The sequence below is a fragment of the Chenopodium album genome, chromosome 5 (assembly GCF_948465745.1).
Source record: "Chenopodium album chromosome 5, dcCheAlbu1.1, whole genome shotgun sequence".
Lineage (NCBI taxonomy): Eukaryota > Viridiplantae > Streptophyta > Magnoliopsida > Caryophyllales > Amaranthaceae > Chenopodium > Chenopodium album.
The window spans coordinates 61190950-61211515 of NC_137838.1; the positions used below are offsets into that span (position 1 = coordinate 61190950).

The following is a 20566-nucleotide window of genomic DNA, read 5'->3' on the forward strand; positions in this document are numbered from 1 at the left end:
AATATTTTTGATTGTTAGTATCATGTTAGGGTTGAAGATTTGATTTTTATTGCTTAGTGACATGCTAGGGTTTGTTATTAATTTTTTTAGTATCATGCCTAGGATCTTGCTATTAATATTATGCCTTAACATGATGATTATTATTATTATGCTTTAACATGATTATAATTATTATTATTTATGATTATTATTATGTTGCTTGATTTATATTTATTGTTATTGCTTGATCACACCTTTTATGCATGTTTAAAGGGAATTGGTACTTGTAATCACGCTTAATAAGATAATTAATAATCTTGTTTAGGGTTAATATGATTATAATTCAAGTGATCGCCAATAATGGATTTATGTGTGCATTAAATTCAACCAACATAGATAAACAGGTTTAGGTTAAACCTATAGATTGCATGTTAGTCAGAAAGCGCACATGAATACGATCAGAATAAAGTAGAGGCCTATTATTAGGGCAGGTTCAATCTCTTTTAGGTTGGATTTGTACCTTCGTCCCCGAACCCTATTTGGTTTAAGACCTTATGGAGTTGACGATCTCTTGGATCGTTAAGGGGCGTAACCTTCACCTCGTGAACGATTTACAAGTTCCTAAAAAACTTGTTGGCGACTCTTTTGCTCTACCTTCTTTCCCTTTGGACGCCGCCACCGTACTTTAGTGTATGATCACAGTGGGGTTCAAGATAGGGGATTAACGCTTGAAATATTCCCTACACATAGGAATGAAGGAAGAAGAAAGAGAAACAGGAGGAGTGTGCGCCGAGAAGAAGAATCCGACTTACTGGCCACTTGAGGCTCACTTATGTTCTGACTATTAGAAGCGTCAAACATGTGAAATCTACAAAGACAAAAAGCCCGCAGAAAGGAAGAAGAAGGCAATAAGGTACCGAAAATTGAAAATCAGTTTATGGAGACATGAACAATGGAGAAATGAAAAGAGGGAATCAAGAGCGCAATTACAACAACAACAACAAAAAAGGGGTAAAAATAGGACAATGATAATTGAAACGAGTCCAAAGACATTATTTTCTGAGGAAAAATGCAAAAGAAGCAAAATTGGGTAAGTAAATACAACAAAAGGTACAAAGTAAGTACCTTTAGAGAAAAAGTTGCAGAAAGCAATAGAGTACAACAACAATGACGAACGCAAGAACTCGAACAAAAGAGGAGTTCAAAACTGCAACCAAGGGAAAAAGAAAGGCAAAATTAGTAAGAAAGCAAGAACAAAGAGGAGAAAAGTAAAAATGGCAGGAAATTGAAGCAAAAATGAAGATGAAAGAAGGAAAAACTTACCACAACAATGGAGGGGAACGCGTGTCTGAGAATAGGTACACAAAAGAAAGAGAATTTAAAATATAAGAAAGAAGACGGGGAAGATGAAAACATGAGGAAGGTAAAAAGAAGTGGGGGACAGTGAATTTAATACGAAATTAATGGGTGGTTGGGCATGAAGTAAAACCAAAACTGCAGGATTGGATGATCGACACGTGTCCCATTCATGCAAATGCTATTCCCGTCCCAAAAAAAAATTAAAGAAAGACTTTAGCGGGAGTGATCGAAATTCCTATCCGCAAGATCGTCATTTCTCAGACTTCAGCAGGAGTAATCGAAAACCCTCTCCACAAGATCGTCATTCTCAGACTTCAGCGGGAGTGATAAAAAATCCTCTCCGCAAGATTGTTAATTCTCAGACTTTAGCGGGAGTGATCGAAATTCCTCTCCGCCAGATCGTCATTTCTCAGACTTCAGCGGGAGTGATCGAAATTCCTCTCCGCAAAATTGTCATTTCTCAGACTTTAGCTGGAGTGATAAAAATCTCTCCCTGAAGTTTTAGCAAGAGTGTACGCTTGGCAGGCAGAAACAGAGCCACATTTAACACTTAATAATACGATAAAATCCTCACTAAGATTACGACCTGACCACTCAAGTCTCTGGATCGCATCACCAACCCAGAGACTGGAGGGGCTAGGAGTGTGTAGGGTATTTTGGCCAGACGACCCATTGAGTCATGGCTGATAAGGAAAAATGCTCAGAATAGCTGGCATGAATGACCTCATACCATCTCTTGAGGGGCTAGTTGTAGGGGATAGCTCCTGCTGAGCTATTCCTTCCAGCTGGGCTCAAGATAGGAAGGCTCCGCCATGTAAAGAAGAGTCGGCATGAGTGACCTCATACCACCTCTTGAGGGGCTAGTTGTATAGGATAGCTCCCACTGAACTATCGCCCAACTCCCCAGGGTGCGTACTCATTGTCGAGAGAACAATTGTGAGGGGCTCACCAGCCCGATGGAGTCAGCCCGCAGAGCTGACCAGGCTGAACTCTCCACAAAGGAGATCGTACACCTATAAATAGAGGGCAAAGTACAACGGAAAGGAGGTTAGACACACAAGTTATTACATTCTCTACATCTCTCTAATTACACTTTCTCTCTCTAAACACTCTCTAACTTAAGCATCGGAGGGGGGGTTCCTCGAGCCACCCCTGAGGGCAGTTTACGTGTGTTGCCTTGTGTAGGTTGTCGACCGGGCCTAGATCACCCAACATAACCCTTGGATCCACACCTAGAACATTTATAAATATGTATTTATACATACATTTTTTTTTATTAAAGGTTATGTATTTTTTTTTTTTTATGAAAGTTAGTTAAAAAAAATAAAAATTATTTTAGTTTATTATCTTTATTTTGGACTAAATACTCCTACATTCCCCTAACCCATTATATTGTAGCCTAGCCCGAATGAAATTTCAATCCCAGCTAATTAAGCCCAAATAAGATTCATTAAAATTCCTAACTCCACTAAGATTAGGAATAATAAAATCCCACTTTTCATTATGAAAACCCTTACCCTTTTATTTGTACGTACAAACAGCAAAAAGAAAAAAAAAACTTTCAACTCTTTCCTCCTTCCTGCTTCACGACTCAAATAAAAAAAAAAACCCTTCGAAGCCTTGCTGCCGCTGCTCCAGTTCACCCTTCTTCCTCCCTTTTTCCTTACTTCTCTTGTATTGTTATTTTTTATTTAAAGTTTCAATTTTTATTTGATTTCAATTCTAAATTATTGTTATTATGGTTCGATTTTATATATAAGTTATAAAATATTATTAATTTATGGGTTTTAGCATGTTTAATTTATGATACAAAATTTCAGATTTTATATATGTTATGTATAATTTAGGGTTTTAATGTCGATTTTTCATGGTTTAGGGTTTGAAAATGTGTTAAGCAAGTTAATTATCAATACTATGATTTCATAATGACAAAACCCACAATTTTGTACTTAAAATTAATTTTCAGATTATATATTTTGTGAAATTGGGGTTTTATGTTGTTTATTTGAAGGGTTTAAAGTTTAATGTGTAATACAATATTCTAACTATTGAATTATGAATGTAGATCTTCAAAATTTTGAAATTTATAATTTAAATCATTTTTCAGATTTTATATAATCTGATTTTTATTAGTTTTGAGCCAAAAATAAAGTTTTAGAATGCTTCTATATGTTTTAAACAACTATTTATGCAATATGATAAGTATAGATTATTTGAATTGCAAAAAACTATTAATAAAACAAATTTTCAGCATATGTTAGTAAGTTAAACTTGCTGTAATTTTATATTATACGCTATATTTTCATGATTATTTTAACATATAAACTAATAGTTGGGATGTTATATTATTACTATTGACTAAGGGGAACAATTTACCAATTGGTTGTTGGTGTAGTGGTGATTGGGACTACACTTGTTGGGGAGGACCCGTGTTCGATCCCCCGCAGCAACAATTGGGAGGGGACTGGAACCTAACCACCCAGAACTGATCCCTGAATCCGGATTAGCCCAAAGGGTGAATCGGGTAGAACACAAAAAAAAAAAACACTAAGGGGAACAGTTTAAAATCTTTATTTTGATGATTTAAGAGGTTTTAAAGTAGTTTAGTACTGTTGTAAATTTATTTGCTTGATATTGATTTATTTCTCGTTGTTTGATTTAGGAGAGGACTTTGTAGAAGGCGACTTCTAGTTCTAAAGTGGCTAACCGAATTGTTTACACAAGATACGTACAAGTTACGAAACCTTGCTTTTAGGTGCATGTTTAAGGACAGATCGAGAACTTAGTATCATGTATAGGGATGACTGGGTTAAATTGTTTGGTTATACATTGTGAATTTCGTATGACGTGCACTATTTTATATTGCAAGTATTATTTGTGCTCTAATTATGCAAGTTGTGCTTAGAGGCAAAGGTATGTGATTGGTGAAATGATTAATTTATTACTCATTCATGATTATGGAAACAGGATGAGTAAAGGAAGAATTTAAGTCTTATATGACGAGGTTAAGTTTGTGGGGTGCCTTATGCACTCAAGGAGTTTATACACCAGGGTAGTTAAAAGATTAAATAATAAATGTTGTTTGTCACTGATAAGTCAAGAATTGAAATTGGAAACTTTCTTTGCTTGATTGAATTGATATTGGAATGTTTGTATTGTTATGCATATGAGTCATCACCAAGTCTAAACTTGTAAATCACGTAAAGTGCAAGATGGATGAGCAATAAAACTCTGGATTTGTGCACATCTGGAGTAATGACAATCAGGGGTTGGGGTACACGGGGTATTAGCCGTGCACTTTTCTCGAGCCCGTCTGATCTACGAGTCTCTTATTTTAAATACTTTTCAAAACTAGGAGTTAGATGAGATCTCATACTAGCTACGGTCATGGAGTCGCGCTCGTGGTCGTTGGATGTTTTATTGATGTCTCCTAATGGAGGCATGGGGTTTTCTTTTATTAATGTTCCAAATGGAGCATGGGTTGGACAACCTTGTCTATTTCTTAATCCAATGGATAAAAATAATGATTTACCTATTATTAATTAATGGAATCTTAGTAATGTAAATAGTTGAGTCATGTGTCGAGTCTATAAACTAATGATGCGTGATGATTGATTATTAGTAGCATGTTAGGGACTTCTTTTATGTTTTGCAGCTTGTATGTACTCAGCTTTGCTGATTGCGTGCTTTGTGGGTCTTTCTTTGGTTATGGCCTTCGCCTGTCAATGAACCTGTGACGATCCAATTTTTACACTTGTAATATTTGGGAGCAGATTAACCACAGGTTCTTACACATGCAGCATCCGTTTCTAGATGGTGGGATCTTGAGTGGAGTGTTGGTTACTTTTCTTATTTTTATTGTTATTTACTTTTAAAGTTACTTAAACTCTATTTTACTTTCATACTACTTCTATTGGTTTGAGTTTTGAATAAGGGCCTCAATGGTTCCAAGTTTTAAGACTTAGTTTGGTTTTGGTTATAGGTTTTGAAATTTATATATAATTGATTTAGTTTTTCCGTTGCTATTTTATGAAAAAGCCTTGACGTTTGAACACGTGGCGGTAGCACGCCAGTAATTCTCTTGAATATTGTTCAGGGTCCTCATAGATTTAAAGAGAGAATTATTGGGGTGTTACACTGCGTTTAAGGCATCCCGGCTGGTCTCCAGCTTAGTCCTCAACTACTCCGAGGCCTCGGCCGCCTCCTGTTTGCTGGCCGCCAGAGCGACATCATTATCCGTCTCCTTTATGAGAGCCTTGTTCGCTAGTCTCTCCATCTTAAGGGCATCGCCCATCTTGACGAGGTCCTTAGTCTGCTAAGTAGTTTTCTCGGACAGAGCATTCATCGTCGTTTGATGGCGAGCCCTTTCTATGGCTAGCAGACCGGTGTTCTCATCCTGCAGCTTATGGAGATCCACCCAGGCCGACTCGAGCTCGTGTGTCTGCCTCGGACGCCAGTCCTGGAAGGTAAAGAGCCTAAGGGAAAGCTGCAGACAAACGAAAAAAATTAGTAAAGGAAAGCTAAACAACAAAAATTTGGCTAAGTAAACTGGTCTAAGAACCAAAAGACTACCTCAGCGCAGCTGTTGATCATTTGACCGAGGTGCCCATCATGGATACCCTAGTACTTGTCCTGAGTCTCGGCTGGGATGGCCTTTTAAATAGCGTCTCGGATAGTCTTGCGTTCGGCCTCATTTAAGAAAGAACCAGGAGGACGAACGTCCAAATCCTCAGAAGTTTCTGCAAAATAAAAACAAGTACACACAATTCAAGTTCACTCGGCCAGGGGTGAAGTTTCAGCTAATATATTAGCCGTTCGAGTAGGATTGTAGCAAGAGACCTACAATCCAAATTCACTCGGCCAGAAGTGGAAAACATGCAGTGACCGACTCAAGTTAAAAACAAAGTCCATTGAAGTATAGCAAATCGGATGCAAAATAAAAAAAAAAGTAAAAATTCAAGGCAAGGAGAATAGTCGTACCCCCTTTGCCGCCTCATATTGAGGTCGCATGAGCTTGTAGCGCTCCATGTGTTCATGTCCATCTCACCCTTCTGAGCCGGATCAAGCTGAGACATGGCTTGCTATGTTACAAACAAGAGAAAAAGAGTTAGAAGAATTTTCTAAGTAAAAGCATAGTTAATGATGCATGATGCAAAAGCCAACCTTGAGGGAAGTTTCGGAGCAAGCCAAATGAGGAAATGAACAGGGGATCTCTTAATTAATTCACCAAGGAGATCCACCTGGTAATAACAGGAACCCAGTGCCCCTCTATAAATACTCGCTTGACCCTAAAATAGTCAAGCTGATCGACATGGTCCGGGTGAATTGGGGGGCGAGTAGGCCGCTGATCCCCTCGTCTAATCTGAACGAGGGAGGAGTGGAAATTGTTCATCTTTTTATTAAACTCCTTTTCCCCCGTCTTTATGAGGTTGAACCTCTACTTCCAGTTGTGCCACTTGGGCGGCTTGTTCATGCGCACCATGAACTCTGGTTGGGTGCTCAAGACAAACCACCCGTCCGAGAAATCGTCCAGCTTTACCATGTTGTGCATGGCGTAGAAGACAGGGAAGTTAGGGGTGAAACCCATCCTTAGACAGGTCAACAAGTATCCAAAAATATTGGCCCAACTGTTCGGCGTAAGCTGGACCATGGCAATTTGATATTTGTCCAGCAGCTCCTGGACGAATGGGTGAAGACTGAAGAGGGAAGCAAAGAACAACCTTAAGGGCCACCCTATATACATTGAAGCCTCGACGAATGATCCTAGGGTCGTCCGAGGAAGCAACCGACCTAGAGGTTCGAGGAGGCCTTATCTGAAAGCCTTCCCCCAGCATGAGGAATTCCCTACATTCCTCAAAACGTTTATTGAGGTACGCCAGGGCTACGTCCCCAATCATACAGCCGTAGGGGTTGTTAAAGTCATTCTCTTCATCCTGTGCCTCGGCGGCATCATTTTTAGCCTGTTGTTTAGCCGGCTGAGGTTCAGGGGCCCTCGCTGAACCAAAGTCTTGAGACAAGACCTTGTCCAGCTCGTCCGCCTCAGCAGGACTTCCTCCAACCGAGCCATGCCTTAGGTCGGCCATTCTTGGTTCCCCGGGCACGAAAGGGGCCTTGCCCTTGTCTTTTGCCCCAACCCCAGAACTGTGACTTCTAGATGGAACGGGGTGGGGGAAGTCGGTGGGTTCGGCAATTACTGTGCCGATCCACGGTTTTGCCGACCTGAGAGCTTGAGAGAAGGGGGGAGCAAGAGTTCGCTCGGCCTCAGCAGAATGGCCTGGCTAATTTTGGTATTGTGCCTGAGCAGCCACCAAAGACTGTAGCCGATTTTGGCCAAATAGAATATGGTGGTGGTGCAATTACTGCTCGAGCTGATCTTGTTCAGGTTGACCTACGATCGTCCTAGGAGGAGAGCGGGGCAAAGAAGTCGGTAACTCGTCCGCTCCAAGGATCGATTTAGTAAATAAAGTGCGGGTTACACTCGAACCCTTCCCAGAAGTGGAGGTGCTTAATTGATTCTAGCGCTCTTCAAAAGAGGTGGTCACCTCGACCACCAAGCACGCACTACCATCAATAGTAGTGGTGGTGTCTGTGTTTGTGTTTGAGGGGTTGGTCTCCACGTCCGTGTTGTTTGGATTATAGGATGCCAAAGGTTAAACAATAGTGCCGTTAGGATTTTTGGCGGCATGAAGGTCATGCGTTTGCCTTGTACGCGCCATGTTCGGCTGCAGGGACACAAAAGAGTAGGTGGGGGTGAGTTGGTACGAACTAGAAATGGACCCACTCTATAAAGACGAACAGACGACCTTATGAGGAGAAAAACGGACAAGGCCGAGTGTTGATTCAGGATGTTTGAAAAAATTAAGCAAAAAATGAAAAGAAAATTAAAGAAGAAAGGAAGAGTATTGTGTTGCCTTTGTCCAAGTAGAAGGTTGAAAAACTTAAAGAGTGGTTGGGAGGTCTTGGATGAAGAAACGTCGGAAAACTCAAAGTCTTGAACGGAAAACTCAAATGTGCGGCTGAGCTCTCGAAGATTCAGGGAAGAGGTAACTTTCTCTCTCTAGAGGATCTGACTTCTCTATAGAAAGCAAGAAAATCCAAAGTAAAAAATGAAGGTCGAACCCTTGTTATTTATAGGCAAAATTTGGAGGGGTAAAATGGTAAAAATTCGTTCCCACCTAAAGAAAGCTAAAGGGTTAAAATTCAAAGAATTTAACCTAGGACTCAAACGGTTAAACTCTTTCGTTTGACAAAATCCGTGTAAATGCCCCACTATTTATGACAGAATGCGAACGAGCGTCATAAACACCCGTAACTCTCTGCGTGCACCTTAGAAGTTGAACCACTTCCTTGGAAAGTGCAGCGCAGATAAATGTCAGAAAAAAGTCCTTCCGGCCACTGACGACCGATCGATCACTCGGCAAAATTCCTTAAAAGCGCCAAGACAAGGCAATCAATGAATTTAGCCCAATATCAGGCCACTTGGCCCACTCTATCCGAGCGATTAGGCCAAGCTCCTAAAGAGCGTCAAACCATTCTAATAAGGCATTCAGACCGAAAAGGCAGGCGGGCGATCCTGTCCGGCTCCTGCTAACAATCTGAAATGCTTCAATTGCGCCCAAGATACTCGAATGAGTGAAGGTCGGAGGAGGCGGTCCAGTTGGGACGAGCCACCTCCTCTGAGGGGCAAATGTTTAGGGTAAAAAATACCCCAAGTACGTGGTCCAATCCCGTGATGACACGTGGCCCAATAAATGGGCGAAACGTGTCTCCATAGGAAGATGACACGTACTATTTATAAGAGGGCACCTGAAATCAAATATGTCATAAACGCCTCCTTATATCAGGAGGCCCAAAGCAACTAGAATGCCGCAAAACGGCGCCCCTAGAGGACACATGTCCTTCGCTGATTGTGCAGCCAATCAATGGCCTTAAATTCAAGGTCACTTACCCTAAAGGGCACAATGCAAATCCCCACCCCTATAAATACCCCAATCATTAATGATGGGAGGGGTGGATTTTGACATAACATTTAATAGAGCACTAAAAGCTCCAACTTCTCTCTACTTTCTCTCTCTACATTTATACCGTTTCCGGTCACTAACATGATCGTCGGAGGCAAATCTCCAATTACCGGAGATTCATGTTATGCAAGTGTCCACGTCCCGTTGCCAGATCAGAACGTGACCATTATCCTGAGGATTCCAAAAAAAACCTCAAACAAGGGGTATTTGAAAACAAAGCATTAATTAAATTGATGTTTTTGTAATAGATTTTTATATTTACTTAGTTCATTAATGTTTTTATAATCATGATACATGTGAAAATTGCTTAAATACCTTTACCTGGTCATTCTAATGAGCAAATTTTCTATAGGATAGATATTTCATTTGCATTTACGTAATTTTCAAAAACATAGATAATTTCACAATTGATATAGATGATTAATTTTTAGCTATTCAGCAAATGTAATTTCATTTCAGCTAAAATAAGGTTCTCACTTATGTTGCATATAACTGAAATAGTTCTCTAAACATGGCTAGCTATGATGTGTATCGTGCGCGTTATATTAACCACCCTAGTTATAAAGAAAAGAAGCAAATTCAATCTGGTAGGGTATTTGAGTCGGATTCAATGAATTCGGGTCGGGGTCGATTCTATTTCAAAAATGAGTATTGTTAAATTGTTACTGTAGTCATACAAGTCAAAATCTAAATCATTTTTTTTTTGCACAAATTCTTAGCTAGCAACTAGCTGTACCACTGCACCCATATATGAACATTTAATAATTCAAAAGTGAACATACATTTTTTTTACTCTTTATATCTTAACCCTCTCTCTCTCTTCTTCTTTCTAACCTCTATTAATTTTCTCCCTCCCTCCTCAGTTTTCTACTCAATATGAAATTTTCTCTCTCCTCTTTTTTTCCCCTTTTTAAAAAGTTAACTAGTGTGTGTCCCGGGCGATACCCCGGGTTGCTAGTCTGTGTATTTCTTAAATTTTATAATTATGTTCAACTATTTGTATATAGTGTGTGGTTCAAGAGTTGTCTCGGCTGTCACTTTTTTTTTTTTTTTTTTTTTTTTTTTTTTTTTTTTTTTACTACATATGTATTTATATCTAGTATTGTGAACAAAAAAATTAATCATATAACCTAATTTACTTAATAAATGAATGAAATATATAATATTATATGAAATTTAAAACATTAATTAAAGTTAGTTGAGATGGTAAATGTATTTCATTTATGTATTGGAGGTTTTGGGTTCGAATCTAGCCTAAAGCGTGTTTTACATATTTTATTTTGTTAAATGAGAAATGACAAACTTACGTGGCAGCGTGGCGCATATACTTTGGATAGTAACGTGGCATTATGACATGACGCATATATTGTGAAAGAGTGCCACGTGGCACCATTTCTTAAAAAGGAACGCTTTTTAATAGATAGTGTAGATATAGATTTTCTTTTTTACCTCACTTTCTTTCAATCTTTATAATGTTTTGCCCTTCTAATTTGGATATTCTCCAATCCATCACCATTATAGCATTATCCACCATCATCATCTTCGTCACGATCATGAAATTTGAGGTAATTTTGAGTTTTTTTTTTTTATTTTTAAATTATAAATATGTGAATATTGAAAAATGGTTGATTTTTTTAATTAATTTTGCATTAGTGATTCATAATCTATTTATCTTATAGAACTATAATTATTGTCTCTATGACGAACCAAGATTAGATGTAAGTTGATATTCAAATTTTAAGGGTTAAAATAATTACAATCGAATTTGTGTTATGTAAATAAAAATATATATGAACATACAATACTTTAAAATTGAAAATTTTGTACAAAATGAACATCGATATACATAAATTGAGAATAATTCAACAATATATTTTATCTTTATTTTTTGTTAATTGTTAAATACAATGAATTTAAACCTATATGAATATATGAAAATCATGTTCATTTTTAATATACTAAATGTTCATAATTTCTGTAAACGTGATCATTTGTTATTTTTATGTATTAAATGTACATTTTATATAATGTATACATATATTTTTATGAAATGTTCATATTATTACGCATGATTAAGCTATTCTATGATTTTATGATAAATGTTCATTTTTACTATACTTAATGTTCATATTAGTTTTTTGACATGTTCATTTTTTATTATTAAATAGGAATATTCATTTTTTCATTTTTAAATGATCATTTTATTTTTACGCGTTCAATTTTTTTAAAAAATAAATATTCATTTTTAAGGCCATGATCCATCAATTTTATGATTATATGATAATTATGTTCACTTTTAATATACTAAATAATTATTTTTATAACATGTTCACTTTTTAATACTAAATGTTCCTTTTTATTTTATTTGTTTATTTTATTATTACTAAATGTTCATTTTTTGTACGTGTTTATATTTTTTCCCTAAATGTTCATCTTATAGGGCGTGTTGCATCTATCCTAGCAATGCGGTTAAGACTTATTGTTTTTCTTTTTTTTTTCTTTTTTTTTTTTCTTTTTTTTTTTTTTTTTTTTTTTGGTTTGTTTGGTGTTTTAATAGAGTCCAATTGTCGCACCTCTACCCAACTAATTGTCAAGTTTCAACCAATTAAAATTAAAATAAGAAGAAAATGTAACAATATCATCTTCTAGAAAGAAGGACAATAATCAAACTTTTTACAAAAAGTACATACTGTAATTTTTTCTCTGTTGTTTTTCTTTTCAATATAATATTCAGAGTCTCACGTTTGTCAACATATATTTTATATAAATATTAATATATGTCTATGTATTTTTATAAAAAATTATATATCAAAAAATTATATGATGTAATTCTATATCAAGATGGATATAAAAAGATTGTATTTTCCCCAACTTATAGATTACAAAAGACCGTATAATCCCTCCTTGTGTATTTAAAAATTGTTATACTTACCAAATGTGACTGTGTTTTTAATAAGTGTTACACTTTTTTTTGGCAAAAAAACTACATTTTAATATTATATCAAACTTCTCTGTGTCCCCCACCCAAACCCATCACTACTTTCTTTATTATTTATTTCCTCTCATATTCATTACTTCTCATTAAACTATTAACCCCACTATCTTTCTTTCACAATTTTTTTAATACTCCAACTACCCTACTTATCTCTTATTTAGTTATTTAAGCCAATTAAATTGTCTAAAACTATGCGCCGGTCAAAATGTAACAATTATTAAAACACGGAGAGAGAAAGAAATTTACTTTCTCTGTTATTTTGTTAACGCAATTTGACTTTTATACTATTCACAAGTTATACTTTGACTAACTTTTATGATTGATAGCTACGATAAAATATTGTTACGTGGGGTCTTATATTGAATCATCCCAATGCATATTATATTTATATCGATTTTTTTTTTTATAATTTTTCAATATTTAAAATTAGATATTAATCGTTAAAAATATGCATTGACATGCATGATATTCCCTTCGTGATTAAATAAATGAAACTTTTTCTTTTTTACGATCATGTTTAAATAAATGAAACGTTTTTTTTTTTTTTTTTTTTTTGGAACTTCTCTCTTCTTTTTTTTTTTTAATAATATTCTTTCTGCTTTGTAATAACATTTTATTCTATGAAAACTATTATATCAACTGTACTAAAAAAACAGAGCTATATGAATACAATAAAATTCCAAACATTATGATTAAAGGCCTGAATTGAATTGAAATGATTGGACCTGAACTGAACTGAACTGAATTGAATTGAACTGAACTGAATAGAGCTGAAATAAATTGTCTATGAGAGAAGGAAATTAGAAACTGAATTGAATTGATTGGAGCTGAACTAAAGTGAATTATTGGAGAGAACATGTCTTAGCTGGTCTAAGACTCTCTAAAATATACAAATGTCACTTTCAATTTATGACCATCAATTATTATAAGATTAAAAATTAAAAAAAAGGTAAAACTTAAATAAATTACAAAATATATTAGAATATTGATAAGGGCCCAAATTTTTTGTCAAATGAGACTCAAAGTTGAGTATCTAAACTTAGCAACTTTCTTTTGGATTTTCTAAGTTTAGATACCAACTTATTGGTATACATTACAAAAAATACTCTCTTTCTCTCCTAAAAATACTCCCTTGAGTCTCACCATTGGAGATGGTATAAGAGAAATGAGTTGATATCATCACATACTTCAGGCTTAAAGAATATGATATCACTACTTCACTAGTGACGTATCATCATAATTTGTTCTCTTACGACTTTACAAGTACTATCAATATGTTTATGTTATTAATATAATTAAATACATGCTATTCTAAGACTTAACTAATTACATCATTTTTTAATTAATACTTTGTACAAGACTTAAAAAAACGTCTAAGCATAGGGTAAATTGATCATTAGTATTATATAAATACAAATAATGAACACAAAAACATAATTTAAGGATCTAATTAAAATGAGAAAACTGAAACTGTTTGGATATTGGCCTAGTCCTTATAGTAGAAGAGTGGAAATAGCACTCAAATTGAAAGGAATTGAGTATGAATATGTAGAGGAAGATCTACAAAACAAGAAGATTCCGGTGCTTGTTCACATCAGAAAGGTCGTTGTCCAGTCGCTGGTTATCATGGAGTATATCGAAGAAACATGGAAGGGTAACCCTATATTACCCACTGACTCTTATGAGAGATCTCAAGCACGTTTTTGGTCTAAAGTTATTGATGATAAGGTATGGTCGTAATTCATAAATTGTCTTACTGTATTGCTTGTATTAAAAGTATCAATCAAAACGAATTTAATATGTACAGGTTTCGTAAAATAATATTGGAAAATTTATTGAAAATCATCTTATAATTTTTTATTATTTTTTTAATTTTTATTTTTGTCAAAACACACCTGTTTGAACATTTTTTTTAGTTAAGTCTCACCATGTTCTGACTAATTACTTACATTTCCGGCATTGACTAACATGTGCACCTCACGTGGCCCACTTATTTATACTTTTCTTTTCTTTTTCTTCCTTTCCCTCCATTCATTCCCCTCTTCGTCACTCCTCTTCATCACTCCTCTTCATCATAATTTTGTTTTTATAGCCTTTTATACAATTGTACGGAAATGTAAGTGACGACGAAGGGGGAATGAATGAAGGGAAAAGGAGGAGGGGGAATAATAGAAAAGTGGGGTTAAGTAAGTCACATGAAGTGCACATGCTAATCAACGTCGAAAATGTCAATCCATAGTCGAAATCCAAAAAATGGTGGGATTCAACAAAATTTTTTTTTAACAGGTGCACTTTGACAAAAAAAATTTATAAGATGTTTTTCAACAAAATTTGGTTTTAATAAGATGGTTTTCAACAAATTTTCCAACAATGTTTACCTTTACAAAAAAAATTTACCACAAGTAAAGATTGTATACTGTGTGATTAATATAGAATAGCATAATTTCAGTATAATGCACGATTTTATCTTTTTATTAAGATTTACAACGGTTTATATATAAATCAACATTTTTCGTACAAATTAGGCCCTGTTCTTTTGAGCTTCTGGGCAGAGCAGAATAGAGCAGATTAAATTTCAGCATAGCAGAGCAGATTTCAACATTATTATTATTATTATTATTATTATTATTATTATTATTATTATTATTATTATTATTATTATTATTATTATTATTATTATTATTATTATTATTATTATTATTATTATTATCATCATCATCATTATAATTATTATTATTTTTATTATTTATTATTATTATTATTTATTATTATTATTATTATTATTATTATTATTATTATTATTATTATTTAGTGCATATAAGATTTAGGTTAGTGAAAACATAAATATATGTGTACCATATTTAACATATGTTAATAGTAGAAAGATAAAAAGACAACGGTTTACTTATATTAATTTCACAAAAATTTTAAAATAAAATGATTTAATGAGTAATAATGATTTTACTTATGAATTTGTCTTAATCATATATTTTTTACCGTAAAAATAATAATAATATACAAAATACTACTTGAAAACAATCTTTTTTTTTTTTAATTCATAAATTGTATGGAAAGATTTGAAAAATAATTAAACTCAATGAACTAACAATCAATACCCACATGCATATAATGTTTCTACACATTGTAATTCTAATACCAAATGTTTATAAAAGAAATTGTTATTATTATTATTTATTTATTTTGAAAGAATTGTTATAATTATTAGAAATTATTAATTAATAATATTATTAAATATTAATTCTTAATAGTTTGAATTATTAAATATTAATAATGATAATTATTAATAATTATTATTATGATTAATAAATATTAATTGTTATTAATATTAATAATTATTAAAATTATTTTTAATATTAATAATTATAATAATTATTCAAAATAATAAATTATTATCATCAATACAATATTAATTATTATTATTATTATTGTATATTAATTATTATTATAATTGTTATTATTAATTAATAATTGAAAATAGAGCAGAGCAAAGCAGCTTTTTTTTGAGCTGAGCAGAGCAGATTTGATTTGAGCAGAGTAGGGCCCAGCAGAGCAGATTAGAGCAGAGCAAAGCAAAGCAGCTCTAAAGAACAGGGCCTTATTCTCTTCTAAAATGTATGACAAAGTTCTATAGTTTTAATTTTTATAATTACCTTAATAGTAAATTTTACCAGTATGGTCGTATGTTATACAATATCGGTTTATCTTTATGGTTATAAATAGATTTAATAAGGTAAACTAAAAATAAAAATGGAGTATGTAATTATTACTCCGTAGTCTGTACTTCGTATTTTATTTATACTAGGGTATTCTCCACGAGCGATGCGCGCGGATGGGCTAGCTCTTGTAGTCTTGAAGACAAGTTGTATTGACATATATTTACACATTTGGTTTGGGTGATAGACCTTTTAATTTTAATACGTATTATTAAGTTTATGTGCTTATATGTTGAATTTGTAGAAGAATAAGAAAGCCACCAAAATCTTTTAAGTGTTGTAAAATAAGGAGAAATATAAAGATTAAGAGGGAATTGAAATGTGTATTCTACTCATATTTTATATGATGGAGGTATATATATATATATATATATATATATATATATATATATATATATATATATATATATATATATATATATATATATATATATATATATATATATATAGTTTGCTTGGAGAATAATAAACCCTAAACTCTAGAAAGTTCTAGAGTGATACAAGATGGACATCCACAAATATGTTTAGATAAGAATAAACCCTATATCTAGAATATTCCGGAATGATATAAGGAGCATATTGGTCATCCACACGATATTTCATAATACTCCCCCTTGGATGTCCATTATCGAAGACTGTGCCTCGCTAAAACCTTATTAGGAAAAACCCTGTGGGATAAAAACCTAATGAAGGAAAAAGAGTACAACATTCTTCGTAATACGCTCGAGATGCTGCCTCATTAAAAACCTTACAAGGAAAACCCAATGTGGGACAAAACCATGGCAAAGGAAAAAGAGTGCAGCGCGTATTTTCTCCCCCTGATGAATACATAACTTGAGGTCTTTAAATGCAATGAATCCAATATAGTTGAGTGTCTTCTCACATGATGATGAATAGTATCATTCCTTGATTTTCGATTCTCTTAACTCTTCACGCGAACAAGTGAGTCTTCATATCACCATACCTTCTTTTGGAGGCCGTGAATAATACAAATTGATGATCATTATTTGATCAAACATTCCTTAATAATAATTATATGGCAACACATGATATTATTAATGTTTTCTTTCAATCTTATATGAAATAATAACATATGTAATTATATACATTGATCATGGTTCTTCTAGACCATAAAAAAACAGTCTTACGCATAAGTATCCCGTTTCTTTAGAAGTTTCATAATTAACTACATGATAATTTTTCTGGGAATACAAATAGTTTATCTCACTAAATCTTATATAAACTACAAGAAAATAACCTTTACGTAGCGATTATTTTAACCTTTAGTATTGATTGTAATTGCAACAAAAAGCTTTCCCAACGAATGGTCATTCGATACAATATCCCCCGTTGCCTTAGCCTTCAGTAGTGGTTTTCAATATCGTTGAGGTTGGCCTCAATAATCGATACGAAAAACTACATCCAATCGTACGTTGTGATTATTGTAGCGATTACAATCGCTATAAATGTTTAACTCATTTTCTTCAAAAAAAAAAAAAAAACATGCTTATGATCTTTACAAGATTCGAACATGCAGCCTCAAACTTTTATATTAAATGTTTCACCAATAAGCTATGACATATTTTATGTAATCTTTGTCAAACTATATTTATATATCTAGTGTTGAAATGGCTTTTCGTATCGATTTTTAGGATTTAGTGGCGATTATAAATGATACGATTTCTCAAAATTATATAAATGTGTAAAAATAGTGTGGATATGTATTATTATGTTTTCCGTATCGATTTTATATGGGAAAACCATGGCGATTGTAAAATGATACGACTTCCTTAATTATTTCACAAACATACTTGCATATTGTAGCGAATGTACAATCGCTACGAAATAATCGCTACGAAAAGACATTTTTCTTGTAGTGATACTCAAACTTCAGGTTGAGATGTCAATAATGTAGTCACATAAAATTTTAAAGAGTTTGATAATAATTCCAATATTAAAAAATTTATAGGTTTGGGTATTTAAATACGTTGTATATAAGTTTTTCAGGAACTCTTCTTATATGATTCATAACATGCTATTATTAAGTCAACATCATCATTAATTTATCATTAGTATAAAACCATTGAAATATAAATATTCTTTTAATCAAAGTTGTAAATCTGACTTCCTATATACATATAGTACAAATACTATATAGAAACTAATGCATGCAATTTGAGATATAGTGAACATGATAAAATCCCTAAACAAAATTACAATGAGTAATGCATCTACAAACTTCTGACATATATATGCAATATAATAAATAATCCATTAACCTATGACTCAGACATGTATATGAACATACATACGACTCTAAATATTGCAAGACGCTGTACAATGTGGATTTAAAAATCCATATATCGTTGGACTTCTGGTCCTTGATAAACTTATGATGATTATCATTATGTCGACATCAATATGGACATATATTCCAGATCCCTTATTTGCTAGTCCATTATATCATGCATTATGAATTATTTATCGGTTCCATCATATACCGGTATCATCATATAATTTCTCAAGATACAATTTTAATTTGCATGCTATTTTGACAATGATATCTGAATACATTTTTCATTCGTACCATCATATTTTTTTCTTACAACGTAGGCCATCTATTGTAATAATTCAGATATCTATACCACTTTTAGGGTATTTATACACTATGGTATTTATATACTATTACACTATTAAAAGTGTTAATTGCACTATCTGGCCATGTATCATATCTATATTTTGGAACCGATTACAACCCACACTTCAGGTGTAGTGATTCATGTATAATTTGCAAGATTTTATCTCAATGTATACACATAATTTTATGTGACCAAAATGTATCTTCAACGTTATTGTAGACATCTAAAAATGTTTCCCCAAAACCAAACCTGATGATGAACAACCTTTCACCGCCATTATTGGTCGGGTTCAGTATTTAATCTCGAGAGTGCTTAAAAAAATCGTATTTAATTAAATTCAATTTTTGAATAGTCCATGTATCAGTCTTGATGTTTAGTCAAAGCATAGTTCTTTTTTTTTTTTTTTTTTTTTTTTTTTTTTTTTTTTTTTTTAATTTCAGCCCAAACCTTTTTATTTTATTATTTATTTTGGCCCAAACCTTTTATTTATTTTATTTATTTACTTTGTCCCAATTAATAATAATAAATCAGAAATGGCCCGAAATTATCAATCGGCACTTAAAAATACTGAACGAAATTAGGGTTTAAAATGAATTTAGACGAAAAATGGACTGCAACCTCTCGCATCACGGTAGTAGTCCACCGTGTCACGGGAATGTTCCCCGTCTGACGGTGGGATTCCCCGTGACAAGGTTCCCTTGCTGTGACACGGGGCAATTCCGTGTCCTTTCCGCGTAAACCCTTCACGCGTTTTATTCCCCGTACCCTAAATATTTCTCGCGTCACAGAACTGTTCACCGTGTCACGGGAACTTGTCCCGTCTGACGGTGCCCTCTACCGTGTCGCGGTTCAATTTATTTAGGGTTTTTATCTTTTTAGGGTTCCGTGTGTTCCCTCATCACATTTTTTCTATAAATACCCCCTCATTTCTGATGTATGGGGCATCAATTAATTCTCTGTTTTTCTCTCCTCTATGTTCTAGCCTAAAAACTATCCTACCCTTCTTCTTTCAAAATTCCCTCTTCAAGCACTCCATGGAGTCCATACTTTACTCGTAGTTCTGTCCTTAAGCCAAGGCGTGAAAAGTAGAACTGTTTGAGGGTTTGGCCCCAAATCAACTCTATTTAATTTAATTTAATTTAATTATCGCATTATTATTATTTCCTTGAAGTTACTAAATCGTTTATTATTTTATAGTTGTAAGCAAACAGAATCAAAGTAAGAATTATGTTCCTTTTATTTCTATTATTTTTCTAACAATTTTATATTGTTGGCTTTATTGTTAAATTGCTTCCAATATTAATGTTGATTATATTTATTGATCACCATATTGCATGTTAAAGGGAATATGTAATTGAAAATCACGCCTAATAAGATAATTTGGACAACCTGTTTAGGATCCTTTTTAATCTTGTTATTAATTCAAGTGATCACTAATATTTTAGAATTATATGTTGCATTAATATTCAACCAATTTAGCTTAATAATAGTTTGGATCAAATTGAATCTTTGTTTGTATGCCTTTGAGATCTCAGGAATCACTTTTCACTATAAGAATCGAGTAGAGGCCAATACGGGGGAATGTGACTCCATGACTCACTTCGTACCATCATCCCCGGTCCTCCTTTCGTGCTTCCGAACCATATGGAGTTAGTAATCTCATGGATTATGAATGGGGTGTAACCTTCACAGGTCAATCGTTGTTGCCTATCGTTGTCCCTTAATCGTGGTTGCCTTTTATGATCCGTGAACGGTTTACAAGTTCCTTAAAAACTTGTTGGCGGCTCCTAAATTTCCTTGTCCCTAATCGTATTATGTCAGTCCCTACTTCCTATGAGT

At 33.6% G+C, this 20566-nt stretch overlaps 1 protein-coding gene across 1 annotated transcript in view; it reads left to right on the forward strand.

The window, feature by feature from the left end:
- The first annotated feature begins 13809 nt into the window (after nucleotides 1–13809).
- The window catches only part of LOC145630823 (putative glutathione S-transferase), a 48358-nt gene continuing 41601 nt past the window's right edge, over nucleotides 13810–20566 (forward strand). The window contains exon 1 of the mRNA XM_081682974.1: nucleotides 13810–14082. Coding sequence (XP_081539100.1) covers nucleotides 13810–14082 — 273 coding nt within the window. The remainder of the gene's footprint in view (nucleotides 14083–20566) is intronic.